General features: G+C 39.6%; 1 protein-coding gene across 1 annotated transcript in view; it reads right to left on the bottom strand.

Moving 5' to 3' along the window:
- Window positions 1–14,623, bottom strand: part of SWAP70 (Pleckstrin homology (PH) domain-containing protein) — a 192,994-nt gene extending 178,371 nt beyond the window's left edge. Inside the window, exons 1-2 of the mRNA XM_089377181.1 lie at window positions 14,412–14,623; window positions 14,199–14,309 (exon numbers count right to left, since the gene is read on the bottom strand). Coding sequence (XP_089233307.1) covers window positions 14,199–14,309; window positions 14,412–14,447 — 147 coding nt within the window. The 5' untranslated portion in view covers window positions 14,448–14,623. The remainder of the gene's footprint in view (window positions 1–14,198; window positions 14,310–14,411) is intronic.
- Window positions 14,624–14,998: the final 375 nt, after the last annotated feature.

The raw sequence follows: 14,998 nt of genomic DNA, 5'->3' as shown, positions 1-14,998 counted from the left end.
GGTCAGATATTCAGTCGCAGTGATGATATATCGTGCACTTGTTTTCTTGCCTGGGGGCTGAATCGGTCCTACAAAATCAATTGCCCATTTCTCAAATGGCTGTAATGACACCTGCAGATTCAGAGGCAGCTCATCCCTCCGTGACGGTCTGCCCGTTCTTTGGCATGCATCGCATGCCCTACAATATGCTTTAGAATCTTTATGCAGCGTCGGCCACCATAACCCAGCGCACAAAACCTTCTGCATTGTTGCTTTTCCTGCATAATGCCCTCTTGCAACTCCTCCATGAGCCTCCGCAAGGATGTTGTTTCTTTCAAAATTGGGCACATACCGTCGAAGTATCTCGTCTGATCCCATTTTATACAAATGTCCGGCAATTACTGAGAAATCAGCCACACGTACTACCAATTCTTTCTTTTGTTGACTGGTGTAGCCTTCTGGAGTTGTCCCTGTGGTCAAAAAATGGATAATATCTGCAAAGTGGTTGTCCACTACACGCACCGCAAAGAGCTACGCGTCGGGCAGCCCTTCCTCCAAATTAGTAGGCTCCTCTCCTGTCTCAATGCACGACAAATGGTCAAGTCCTGCATTCAACCTTCCTGGTTTCACAATTACCTCAAAATCATATTCTTGGAATAACAACAGCCATCTGCATATCCCCCCCCCAACACAGGCTTATTGACTAGATACTTCAATGCAAAATGGTCTGTGTACATCTTGAAATGTCTGCCCAACAAATAGTGTCTGAATTTTTGGAGCGCATACACCATAGCCAATCCTTCGCGCTCTGTTGTCGAATAATTCTTTTTAGCCTTTGACAACTTTCTACTCGCAAATGCTATAGGATGATCCATCTCCCCTTCACCAGCCTGTGTTAGTACTGCTCCCAACGCAATACACGAGGCATCAACGTGCACATGGAATTCCTTCTTCCAATCCGAGAAGACCAATATCGGTGCAGTGACCATTTTTTCCTTCAAGACATCCAGACTGCGTTAACATTCTTCATCCCAACAAAATGTAGCGTCCTTCTTTAGCAACTTCTCCATGGGCGCGGTAATCTGAGCATAAGCCTTGATGAACTTTCGATAATACCCAATATGGCCCAGCGTTGCGCGCAGCTGTTTGACACTCCTTGGGGCTTCCAAATTGATTATTACCGCGATCTTGGCAGGGTCCACCATGAGTCCTTGCTTGCATACCACATGACCCAGCAAAATCCCAAAGGGGACACAAAACAAGCACTTCTTCAGGTTCAACACGATCTGATACCTTCGGCACATATCCAACATTAAGCGTAGACTGGCTACATGGCGCTTTACTAGCCCAAACACTGTCCAGTCATCAAAATATACCTCCAAGAATTTGTGAATAAATTCTTTGAACGCCGCGATGACTACGCAAGAGAATATCGTCGGCGCATTCTTGAGTCCAAAGGGCATCACTGTGTACTGAAAACACCCCCATTCCATCGTGAAGGTTGTTTTACTCCTGTCTTCTAGTGCGATCTTGATCTGATGGTATCCAGAGAACCCATCAGTAAATGAGTAGGCTTCCTATCCTCCCACATTGTCCAATACCTCATCAGTAAACGGTGTCGAGAAAGGATCATGAACGCAGGCATCGTTAAGCTTTCTTAGATCTACGCAAATCCTTATCTCTCCCTTCTGCTTCTTTTCCTAAACTACCATTGGGCTCACCCAATCAGATTCCTCCACTGGTTCAATAATACCCGCCTCAAGCATCTTGTCCAACTCCAAGCAGACCTTTTCCTTGTATTTGGGATTAAGGCAATATGGCCTCTACTTAACGGGCTTCGCGTCCGGTTTCAAGTCTGAAAATTTTGTAGGAAAAATATCCTGGTACTCACGGAGTAACTCAGCAACTTTGTCCATTATGGCATCATCCCAATAATCTTCGCGAATTTAGGCTCCGCTTCAATACCAACTACCAATGTTTACTTGCCTAGCCTTCAGCGGTGTTGTGATATCCGGGTTCTCTATCTGCAGACCTTCAACCTCGCGGTGGCCTTCCACTTCTGGGATATTGATATTCCTTGGATCCTCATCCTCCGCTTCAGCAGTCATATTATAGCATTCCAACGCATGGCACAGCTGGGTGCTCCAATCTGGTTGAACCAATTCCAAAGGATCCTGCGGGATTCGGAAGATCGCTACCTTAACCTCCTGCAGCACCTCATCAATGCTTTCGAACCCGTCTTCAAAGTTGAATGTCCTCACGAACCCTTCTCTTAAGACATCCCACTTCGCGGTGCCGTGGCGGAGCTCTGTTTCCAAATACCAATTCATAGGGATTATGTCCAAAGTGTGACAGAATAAATGCACCCATTCTGGCTATGGCTCCGTTCCATATACCTTAGTCCATTTGGTCAAATGATCGCGCAAATCATTCCTCCCATCATACTTCTCAATTACCCGTACTTTAGGACGACCAAATCGTGTTCTCATCATCCTTCTGTAATTGCACCACTCATCAAAGTTGTCTTTGTGCGTACCCCACCACTGAACGGGCGTAGCGCACAATGCCCAGTGCAACGCCTGAAAGCGGTAATCCTCTAGAACCTCTCTTTCAAAAGCATCCAAAAATTTATCTACGTCAGTTAAACCATCATAATAAGGCAAATTCCTTACCTCCAACGACACAGCGCAGCAATTTAGCCATCATATTGCAGCGCAGTGTGGATACTTCGTGCAACTTGTTTTGCCAATGTTCCAACTCTTCGTTTGAATCCGAGGTACAGGAACTTTCGTGGTCCCATGCAATTCGTCCATCAACTATCAGATTAACCCAGTCTTGGTCTCACGCTATTATTTTATAGATCTGATCCAAATCATCATCACTTTCCTCATAGTCACGGACCGGTTCAATATAGCGCGGTCCTTCTGCAGGGTCCAATGGTACTACAACGCGAAGCGATTTCCTTTCAAACGACATTGTCCGCTTCTTCAAATTGATGACCCCATTCATGTCGATAGCCCAATCAATTCCCAGGAGCACAGGGTATGGATTGTTATCATCAACAATCTCTATTACTTCAAAATCAGCCAGCGCGCTCGCACCTTCTATATCTACGGTAACTCCCTGCAATCATCCCATAGGGATAATCTTCTGCTGGTTTGCCATCCTTAGTTGAATCGGAGACCACTGTAGCGCAAGTCTCCCCATTCTCTCCCAGGTTTGTTTAGGCAATACATTCGCGTCAGACCCCAAATCCAAAATAACCTGGTCCATCTCATAGTCTCCTATTTGTGCGGTAAGCCTCATCTCGCGCCCTGTTCTTGCCTTATGCTTACCGATCTTTCTGACTATGCAAGGTCCATCAGAAGTATTATCCTTACCAGCACATTTGTTTATCAACTCCTGTAGCCCTTTCACAACCTTGTTATCGCGCAATAGTTTCATACAAGTCTCCAAGAAGGTGGTAAGCACAGAGGGGTCAACCTCTGCAGGCAGTTTGTCCTGACTTCCTGAGGTAGAGGCCTCAGCAAAGCTTTTCTTCGCTTCCATGAAAGTTTCCTTCGCACGTTCTATATCAAACCCGACCTCCTTTTCTAGTGCCTTGCGGACCCATACACCTTCTTCAGGTTGCTTTCACTTATCGTCACCAGTTGTGATCACGCTTCGCAATACGATATTAACATTCGGATCCTCTTCGCGGGGCTCGGCCCTCATCATCTATAAGTTCTGGGTAGGATGCTGAGGTTGCGCTTTCTTCTCTTACATCTTGGCCATCAGTACAGGACATTCTTCGATTGTGTGGTCAAATTGAGTGCAGTATTGACATGACAGGAGTGTCTGATTCGTACACGCGCGTAGTGTCCTGGCGTTCCGCAATTGTAACAAATGACCTGCCCCCGACCCCTACCAGGTCCTCCTCCTCCTCAGCCTCGTTCACACCCCTGATATCCTCCGCGTGTTCCCCTAGCGCCCTGATCCGAAGGCCGAGTTTTTGCTTGCATTCGATACATAGGTGTCCTCTCCATCTTTAATTAATAGCTTCGACAGTGGCGCTCATCGTGGCCCACCAATTTGCAGAAATCGCAAAACAATTGTTGTGGTGTTTGTACAAAATTTGTAGCAAATGACAATTGTTTGTTACATGTTTTCTGGCTACTTGACAAATAGCGCACCATAGCGCGGGCCCCACACTTGGTCCTGCTGGAGCTTCCTGCCTTAGGGGCATATGCCCCCCTCCTGTGATGTAATTCGCGAAGACAGGGCAATGATCTTTATCATGCCCCTAGTTCTTAGTTCTTACACTTAAGACCAACTTCTTCGCGCACCTCCGGCCGAGCTGCTTTTTCCTTTTTCAAGCTCTATAACTCCAAGCAGAGGTTCTGCAACTCTGCATGAATCTGTTAAACTCCCAAAGAATCATCCTGCATAGGTGTCTCATGCAATCTCATCACAATTTCCAAGACTTCTACCTAAGTTCCTATCTTCTGTTGTGATAAAGCAATCCTTAAGTGGGGCAAGAGCACAACTATAAATCAATCGCGGTGTTGGCTATCTGTGAGATTCATATTAGCTTCGCAGATCCCGAACTTCAGTCTTTGATCTAGCTCCCATGGCGTTTCACCGGGTCTCATCATGATTTCCTTAAATCCAATTACCAACTGCGAGGTAGATTTAGGCTTACCGAATTCCTTGTTCAAAGCAGTCTGAGTATCTGCCAACGACACAAACGGATTATCAGTGCAATACTTAACATACCATGTCAGCGCGCGATCCTGCAAAGCAATGACTAACTATGCCTTCTTTATATTATCATTCGTAATCTATTGTGTTGTCCACACAGCGTTCGCAACAAACCAAAACTGATTTGGATCCTCACTTCCAAAGCCTTTGAACACTGACAACTTCATCGCATTCGACATGTTGACCAGCGGCGGTGTTGGTGGCAGTGTTGGTGGCGGTGTATGTTGTGGAGGTGAAGGTGGAGGTGGTGTGGACGGATGAGGTATCCAAGGAAAACCATGTCTTATCAACTGGACAGTGCTCTGCGGTGAAGCCTGTGCTACTCCCTCGTCATCACATGAAGGAGGTCCAATCAATGGACTATATTCAGGACCTACTTTTCCTTGATTTCTAAAGCTCCATCCACTTTGCGTAGATCCAAACATCAAGGTGATGGCATGACTCGTTTTTCACACAAGAGCATCTTAATATATCTATATATATTAATTTACATCCATGAGAATGCAAACCATTAGACACAAAATATGCAAAAGGATATGTAGATAGATATTTGTGTCTAATGGTTCACATTCTCATGGATGTAAATGAATATATCCATCTATCTAACTTACTAACTATCTATCTATTTATATATTCATGTACATCCATGAGAATGCAAACCATTAGACAAAAATATGCAAAATTGCATATAACCAAAATAGCATTGAATGCAATCCAAATCTAAATCAAAATATATAAACAAAGAGGCTCATAATGGACTCTAAGCCCAAAAAACACCATGCTACAACAAATAACTACATATCATCAAAGCCATTGCCTATATTAGGACCCTCATCATCAATATCACCCTTTACCCCCTCTTATAGGTTGTAACCTCTACCTATCTTGATCCTTAGGGGGCATCAGTCAACACACTCCAATTTTGATGAAAATTCCTAATCCAAGCATTAAAATAAGGTAGAAAAATATTAACATGCCTAATCAATGATTTTTCTTGAGTGAAGGGTACATTTTTAGAAAGGGACTTCAACAATCAACACCACCAACATCAAGCTAAATAAAGGGCTTGGTGCTCTTAATTAAATGCCAGTTCCATACCCTCATACATGATAGAATCTAGTGGAAACACTGCAATCATGCCAATCGTAAAATCTTGAAAGTTGTTAAGTGCGTTGAATACTAAATGGGATCCAAAAAAATTTACTTTCTCCATCTGAAGTTTGATGAGGTTGGAACCACTCTCTAACATCATGGAACAATTAATGGTAATGTTAATTTAAGTAAAAGGATAGTAAAGGGAAGATAATGGAGAATGTCAGCGTTTAAGAATTAAATATTACCATTCATTACTAGGATTTTGCTTCTTTTTTTAATTTCTATGGTAATTTTCGCCATCATAACTTTGAGTTTAAGAAAATGGTCCTGTTGAATCTAGATCTGCTTGTGGAGGATACCATTAAAGTTATTAACACAGACGACTTTCCTACATTAAAGATAAACCAGCCCACGATTTGTTGCAGTGACAAGCTAGGCCCGGATGTCAAGTAAAAATCGCGTTTGTCTCTGTTTTTGTTAAGTAATACTTTTGTTAAAACTTGAAATCTTTCAAGAATAAGTTGATAGTCTAATTATGTTAGATCTCTTCATATAAACCATAATAGGCAAAGGCATTCTATTTGCCAATTTTGCACATTTTGTTATCTTCATGACATAGTATTTACCATTAAAAGTAAAAGGTGGCAGAACTATTGTAGAAAAACACAATTTTGTTGTACTTTAATTTCTCCTCCGCAAAAGGCTATAAATACAATTGTCAGACTAGGAAGGCAACTCGTGAATTGATATATTTGCATTAATGTAAACAATATTATATAACATGAAGAGGTGTGACCTTTGGGATTCATATTCCAAGGTTGCTTCCTATTCTAACTGTTCATTTTCCTTTATTTACATATTTACAATTTGTTCACCCAATCCCTGAGGATTAGGTGTCTAACATTCCCCCCTTAATCTAAAGGGGTGTTTGTGAGTCCAAGCATCATTCTAAATCTTTCAAACTTTTCTCTTCCAAGTGTTTTGGTGAAATGTCTACAATTCGCTCATTTGTGGAATAATGTCGAAGATGAATAATCTTGCCCTCTACATGATATCAAATCAAATGATATTTTGCGTTGATATGTTTGGTTTGATCATGGAATTTGAGATTCTTGGTCAACGATATTGTTGAAATATTCTCAATCATAAGGGGAGTAGAGTTCACTTGTTTCTCCTGCAAGTCTTCAAGAATTTTACTGAGCCACACAATCTCCTTGGTTTCTTCTATAGTTGTCACATATTATGCCTCTGTTGTGGAATCCGTTGGAATTGGCTGTTTGCGTGACCTCCAAGAGACAACTCCTGATCTAAGACGCATAACATAACCTGAAGTAGACAATCCATTTTCCTTATCTCCATCAAAATATGAATCAAAATATCCATTCAAGCTAAAGGCATCCATCTCTAAATATTTGAGTCCAAAATCTTGAGTTCCTTTCAAGTACTTTAGAACTCTTTTTGCAGCAATCTAATGTCCTTCACAAGGCTTTTCTATAAACCTGGAAAGGATTCCAACAGCGAATGAAATATTCGGTCCAATAGTGGTGAGGTAGATAGGACTTCCACAAATTGTTTATACTTAGTTGCATCCTCAAATTCATTTCCTTCTTTAGATGTGAGCTTCAAATTTTGTTCCATTGGAGTGGACAAAGGATTGCATTCATCCATGCCAAACTTGTTCAACAATTCTCCAATGTACTTCTTTTGAGAGAGGAATATATACCTTGGATGTTGGGTCACTTCAATGCCTAAGTAATAGTGAAGGTGTCCCAAATTTGTCATCTCAAATCCTTTCTTTAACTCTTTCTTTATGGATGCAATATAGTTTTCATTGTTCTGTTATCAACAGATCATCTACATATACCACAAGATAGACAATAGTTTTGCCAACTTTCTTGACAAATAGAGTTGCATCATCAAGATTAAAGTGTTTGAAATTTAATTTCAAAAGATGCTCAATCAATTTTTCATACCAGGCTCGTGGTGTTTGTTTTAGGCCATATAAGGATTTGATGAGTTTGCATACTTTTTGTTCTTGCCCCTTCATAGCACAGCTTTATGGTTAAGACATGAACACATTTTCTTTCAAGTCTCCATTCAAGAAAGCAATCTTCACATCCATTTGATGGACTTTCCATCCATTCTAAGCTACCAAGGCAAAGAGAGTCTGGATGGTGGCCCATTTTGCTATGGGGGCAAAGGTCTCTTCATAATTGACACCTTTTTGTGCAAATCCTTTTGCCACAAGCCTTGCTTTATGCTTGTCAAGTGAGCCATTTGATTTATACTTGTTCTTGTAGACCCACTTGCAGCCAATTGGTTTGGTTCCAAATGGAGGGTCCACCAACTTCCATGTTCCATTCTTTATGAGAGCATCATACTCCTACATTGCTTCTTTCCACTCATCATGAGAAATAGCTTCTTTAAAGGAAGTTGGTTCAAAATTAGTAGAAAAATTCAATTCACAATCATATGAAACATCCATATCATCAACTAAATCAAAATCATCTACATCACCTCCATTTTGTCTAGTGGAACTTCTAGTTCTTGTCTTTTTGACCTCATCAGGGTGAACACTTTCAAGTGTTTTGGTGAGCCATTTTGGGGGACCTTTCTGAGATGGTCCAAGTTGCTCTGTTGATTGAGATGGGGTTGCATCAAGATTTAGCCTTCCAATCCTCTCAATCACATCACTCAAAAGGTCTTCTTGATTTGAAGGAGTGGTCGAAACTTCATGAGGGGGAAATAATGCTTCAAAAGGAGATTCCATATATTAATCCAAGATAGGGACCCCCCCTTCAAGATGTGGAATCTCAATATCAAATTCATGGTAAGTTTTTGTATAAACGAAGATTCCAAACGATCAATTTACCACTCAACAATGTCGTCAACTTTGGAAGATTCAAGAAAAATCATATCTCTAGACAATATAAATTTCTTATTTACCTCATCATAAAGACGATATACTTTGGTGGTATGTGAATACCCTAAGAAGATGCATTGTTGACTCCTTGCATCAAGCTTGCTTCTGTGTTCCTTACGAATCAAGGCATAGCAAGTGGAACCAAAGAAACTGAGATGCCTTACCGAAAGACCATACCACATTTCATAAGGAGTCTTATTTTTGATAGCATGAGATGGACATATGTTTTTAACATATACTGCACATAGAACTACATCAGCCCAAAACATCAACTTTACATTTTTGAAAAACATCATTGAGTGAACCATATTTAAGATAGTCTTGTTCATTCATTCAATTACACCATTTTGTTGAGGATTATAAGGAACAATAATTTGATGTTGAATCCCATGTTGGCAAAAATAGTTTTCAAATTCATTAGAAGTATTCTTTTCCATTATCAATACGGAGGGAGAAAATATGTTTTGTGAATCATTTTCAATCAATGCATTAAAATTTCTAAAGTTTCAAAAGATTCTAATTTATTTTTCAACAAGTATACCCAACACATCCTGTGTAATCATCAATAAAAGTCATCATATATCTATTTCTATTTATGAACATGCATAAGGCCGCACAAATCAAAATGAATTAGTGCAAGTTTTTTACGTCCTCTGCAAGCAAAATCATGAAATGTTTGTTTGCTATGTTTTCCTAAGATACAAGCATCACAGTGCTTCAGTTTCCTTGGAATAGTTGATAATCCAAAAATACCATTCCTTTTCAACAAACGAAGACTTTCATAATTAAAATGTTCAAATCTTGCATGCCATAGAAGATTGGATAGCAATGAACCTTCATTGTACTGAGAAAGGCATGAACAGTTACGTGCATGAGTAGATGTTCGTTTCAGCTTCAGTAGTCTTTCCTCCTCTATTCCAGTCATGACAATTGTGTTGTCTGATGCTTTGCTTACCTCTACTTTGTTGTCAAACATATGAAGGGAGTGTCCTTGCTAGCAAATGTGAACAAGAGACATCAGGTTTCTTTGTAATTCTGGAAGATAAAGTACATCATTCAGGAGAAAGTCAGGAAGTCCAAGTAGTTTAAGCCTGATTGTGCAAAGTTTAAATGGCTTGAGACTTGACTTGTCTCCAAAGCACACTACTCCATCTACATTGTCATTGGAGTCTACAAATAAGTCTTTCCGAACTGTCATATGGCAAGTTGCACCTGTATCAAGCAACCATGCATCTCTCTAAGAAGCAAGTGAAGTATAAAACAAATCTTCAATTAACTCCAATATTTCAATGGGCAACAAAGTAATGAGCAGATTCAGGTGCTTTACCTTTTGTTGGATCTAGTGTTTCACCTTTGTCTTCTTTGCATTCTTACTTGATTCTCTCCCAAGGGATTTTGCATGTGGATGCACCATATCCATTCTCTACCATAGCGAATGCAGTGGACATCAAATTTTTCTCCTTGATGATGTTTACCCCCCTACCTATGTAATTCTTCGTTCCACATCCTCTTCTACCGCCTTTTCCTTTAAAAGAATCTCGTGACCGATTCTTCTCTTTTTGTGCAAGGCAAAATGGTTCTTCAAGGAATTGAGATGTTGTCTTCCTCTTCCCAAAAGGTTTCCCCCGTTATGCAAAATTCTCCACAAGAGAATCAAAAGTAATGGCCATGAGTTGCGCACTAGCTTTAGGGATTCAAGATAGTGAAAATATTTGGGGTAGAGAACCTTAACAGAGGCAATAAGAGGAATATCCATCTGAATTCCAATGGCATTTACATCATCAATAATGGCTCTAATCTCTAAGGCTAGGGCAAAGGAGTCGTCGTCTTTCAACTCAAGGTTGAAGAGCTTAATCATCAACTAAACCACTTCCAATTCTAAGTGTGAGTCATATAAATCTTTTAGCTTCTTCAATGCATCATAAGAATTTGTAATTGGAACAATATGACAACTCACCTCTTCACTTACAGAAGCAGCAATTAGGGCATAATCCTTGTTGTCCTTGTTCTCCCAAATGGCTAGTTCTTTGTCTTGTGTGGGCTTGATAGGTGCATTGTCACCCTCTCCTTCACAAATGCCTTTCCATAAGTCATTAAAGATGAGGGCATGCCTAATCTTTCTAGACCATTCTTGATAGTTCTCCTTGCCAATCAGCACTACACCAACAATGGAGATGAGGGAATGCATTTTTATAAGCCAAGTCCTGCAAAATATCAAACTTAGTTCATCCAAGCAATTAATTAGGACTAAAAATGGATGCCTCTCAGTCTGGAACATGCAGAGAAGATTGTTTTCTTCCTTGTCTTGACAACAAGTTCATAAATGATAACTTGTCCCTTTGAAAAACTTCAATTCATGAGAAAGAACCATGACCAATTGTCTAAATAATTTACCTCTTAGCCTCGAAAATGTACTCCTCAATCAAACACTTGATAGTTGAAGCTTAGTGCCTTGAACTTATCTTGCGAAAAAACAAGTTCCAACATATTTCACTTTCACTACTCAATTGGAACGTTGCCTTAGATTTACCCAATATCTGGCTCATTTAAGTGTTGACACCCAGTTATTGTATGTTGGTTGTAGGCATCTCAAAATTCTTACCATTACCTCGACATTGAGTTGGAATACCAATTCAGGAGACCTTTTAATAGAGAACCCTTTGAAGGAATGTGTGCTCTACCATCGAGAAATTCCTCAGAGTTTTTAAGAAGCCTTGTCAAGCATACAGTCCCAAGCGATTTGAGTGTAACTCCCGTGGAAGAGACTTGAAGAAGGTGGATATTATTATTATTGCATAACTATATCGTACTATTCGCATGCAGTAGGGAAAATGGTAGGTGTTGGGAGAGAGAACTTGTGTAGCTATGAGTAGAACATTGGGTTTGTAAGTGATGAGGGGCATGAAATGGCCACAGCACAATCGGGATTGATTATTGAGCAGAGGAAACTAGCATGGACAATGCACTAAAAATGGAGGGTAACGGACGTGCAAAGCTTCAACAGATTTGTGTTATGGCAGAATGGACAGGTCTAAACCATGCTTTGCAGATAGAGCGCAAGTAGAAGAGCAAGGGGTGTTGGAAAATCAAAGATATTATATTAGGGTTTGTTTCTCCGATCTTGATAATTACTTGTCAGTGTTTTGGCTTCTTTTACTTCTTTATTATCTTATCTTTCATCAAGCAATTATACATACATGAAGATCACAAAACAAGAGACACGAGATATAGGCACATGCCACGGGAAAACCCAGTCAAAGTAATTCTTCCTTTCAATAGTATTCTTTGAGACTCTTCACCCTAGACCAAGACCAGACTTTCCCTCCACACCATGTCAGCCTCCAAGATCTTCGACCTCTTTCTAGCAACTTCGACTATGCAGCAGATCCCAGCAGTAGCAAAAACTTTAGGAGACTTCGATCTCCTAAACCAAACCACGAAACAGAGAGAGAGAGGTGCCAAAACTTCGATTTTTCTCTTCTCTAGAGACTCCCCCAAACTCGCACTTCTTTCCTCCTTCCAGCAGCAAACTTCGCATCCCCAACACATCCCAGAAGATATCGAATTGTTGTGAGAGTGATGCTTCCAAATGACTTCGACTTCCTTCTTTATATAGCCTTCTAGTGGGTCAAATTAGGGTCTCTAGGCCGACTTGATCTTCCTTAGGCTGACATGATGTGGAGGATACATAATTCATATTTTGTTTGATACAAAAAAAATTTACATGATCTAAAAGCCCAAGAAGGGTCTCTTCGAATGTACAATGACTCTATAAACTCAATATTAATCCTAGGAGTCCACAATGGGGACTCCGACTAATATAATGATGACCCAAGCATGAAACCCATGCTTTAATAATTCATTGTTACAACAATAAAAATTATTTTCTTTATTCTTTTGACAAGTACATTACATAATGTCTCAAGTACATTATTGAAGACCGAACATAGTTACTTTTTCCAACAAGGAGCTGGCAGAGCAAGCAGATATAGGAGTTACAATGAAGGACAGACAGCCAGGCTCTGATACTATGTCAGGCTAGGAAGGTGACTCCTGAATTGACATATTTGCATTAATTTAAACAACATTATATAAAATGAAGAGGTGTGAACTTTAGGATTCATATTCCAAGGTCGCTTCCTATACTAACTATTCATTTTCCTTTGTTTACATGTTTACAAATTGTTCACCCAATCCCTGGGGATTAGATGTCTAACAACAATAAAAAAATCTGTCCAAAAGAAAATTAAAAAAAAAACAATACAGTTCTTTATATGCAGATCAGACATCTGTCTAAAGTATGTTTCCAACAAACAGTTTTCTATACAAAACATTGTCAATGTTTCCAACACTTATTGTTTCTAACCACAACCCAAAGCCAGTTACCAAAGTACACCGACCACTAATAGTCAAGTGGGCTGTGATCGAGTGGTAAAACGTGATAGACAGTGAATGCATTAAGTTCGTTAATTTTGCATGTTCTGATAGCTTTATGACTCGGTAAAACGTGGCAGACCTCTTGTAAAAGATCAAGATTTTTTTGTACTTAAATTCTTCCTCTGGTAAAGACGATAATGAAATTTATTTTGCACCCTGACAAAAAATATAATAAAACCATTGCAGTGCTCTAACTGCAGTTTCAAACAGCTGCCTTAAAGCATGTTTTCCTACAAACAATTTCCTCCCCAAAACTTTGTCCATGGTTAATAATGCTCATTCTTTCCAACCACAATCCAAAGCCAGTTAAAAAAGTAAACACATTACCGCTGAAAATCGGCTGGGTTGTGGATGAGAAGCACATCAACTGAAGTTTGTTCGCAGTAACCCAAATTCAATTCCCCTCCAAACTTAAACTTGATAATGTGTTGGTAAAGCCAATTATGTCCTATTGATGTCTCATTGTTAATGAAGCTTAGGCAGTTTGTCCTAAACAGACAGAAACCCGAATTCATATCCCCTCAAAACATAAACTTGATAATGTGTTGGTAGAACCAATTATGTCCTATTGATATCTCACTGTTAACTGACCTTGGGCAATTTGTCCTAAACAGACTATCTGTAGATCCAATTATGTCCTATCGACACATCATTGTTCGCTGAGCTTAGGCAAGTTGTCCTAAACAGACTATCTCTGGAGCCAATCACATCTTATTAATATCGCATTGTTGACTGAATAATGAGCTTAGGCAGTTTGTCCTAAACAGACTATCTCTATGTCGATTGATGAGAACAGGTGTAAGTCGCGGGTGGTTTTGATAGAATACGCCACTTCAACTGTGACATCTAAACCGAAGGCACTAATTTATTAAAAACCCTTCAAACTAAAAAACCAACACAAGCATCGAAGAAACATGACACATACATATGCTTACGAATCTCTGGCACATTTTCATCACAAAACTCAACACATAGTCACGAGTTCAATCGTCTAATAAACAAAAATAATAAAACCCCAACTTACCGTCTCTGATCGCTTCAGAAGCGGCCCTTGCAACAGAGTTCTTCCAGAAGCCGAATTTAGCTGTTTCTTGATCTTCTCCAAGCTGTTCTCCGTATCATTTACTTGATCCACCTGCAATGCATACCAGACGCCATGGATTCGAACCCCGGATCGAACAAACAAAATTCAGCGCAGAAACCATGAAAATGCAGCGAGTTTTGCATCAAAAAATACCATGGGGGATGGCCGATGGTCGGCGCTGTTTGCCATGACGGATTTCGACCCAATTGCAGAGAAGGTTAAAAAAAATCAATGCAAAATATGCGGTTTGATACGATTAGGAGATGAAATAGACCCTGGCATTTGACACTGGCATTTCTACATGTGAAGGTGTGTGAGAGAGAATTAAATGAGGTGTAAATTTTATTTTTTCATTTATTTTAATAACTTTAAAGACTTCTGTGATCTGGTTTTGGTTATACGTTTGGGGTGTGGGTGAATGAAAATGGTAAAAACCAACGTAATTTTGATCGTATACTCCATGTTCATATCTACCAGTCAACCTTCAAATCGTATTAATCCAGGTTAATGTAGATAAAGATGTTATCTCTAAATATTTGTTTGTGTTTTAATTAAAAAAACATCTACTAGGTCAATAACAAATAACAGTTTTTAAAATAAAATAATTATGGTTAAAAGTAATTTTATTTTTTTAAATGAATTGTTTTAGGAATTTACTTTTTAATATTTTATTAATAAAGAGGAAGATGGTATTTTTTTAATTAGATATATGTGTTTAATATAGGATATAGATTTTTCTT

Source organism: Pinus tabuliformis, chromosome J, assembly GCF_031772625.1.
Source record: "Pinus tabuliformis cultivar Carrire ecotype Pingquan chromosome J, CPIR1, whole genome shotgun sequence".
Taxonomy (NCBI): Eukaryota; Viridiplantae; Streptophyta; class Pinopsida; order Pinales; family Pinaceae; genus Pinus; species Pinus tabuliformis.
This window is presented reverse-complemented; position numbering and strand designations above follow the sequence as displayed.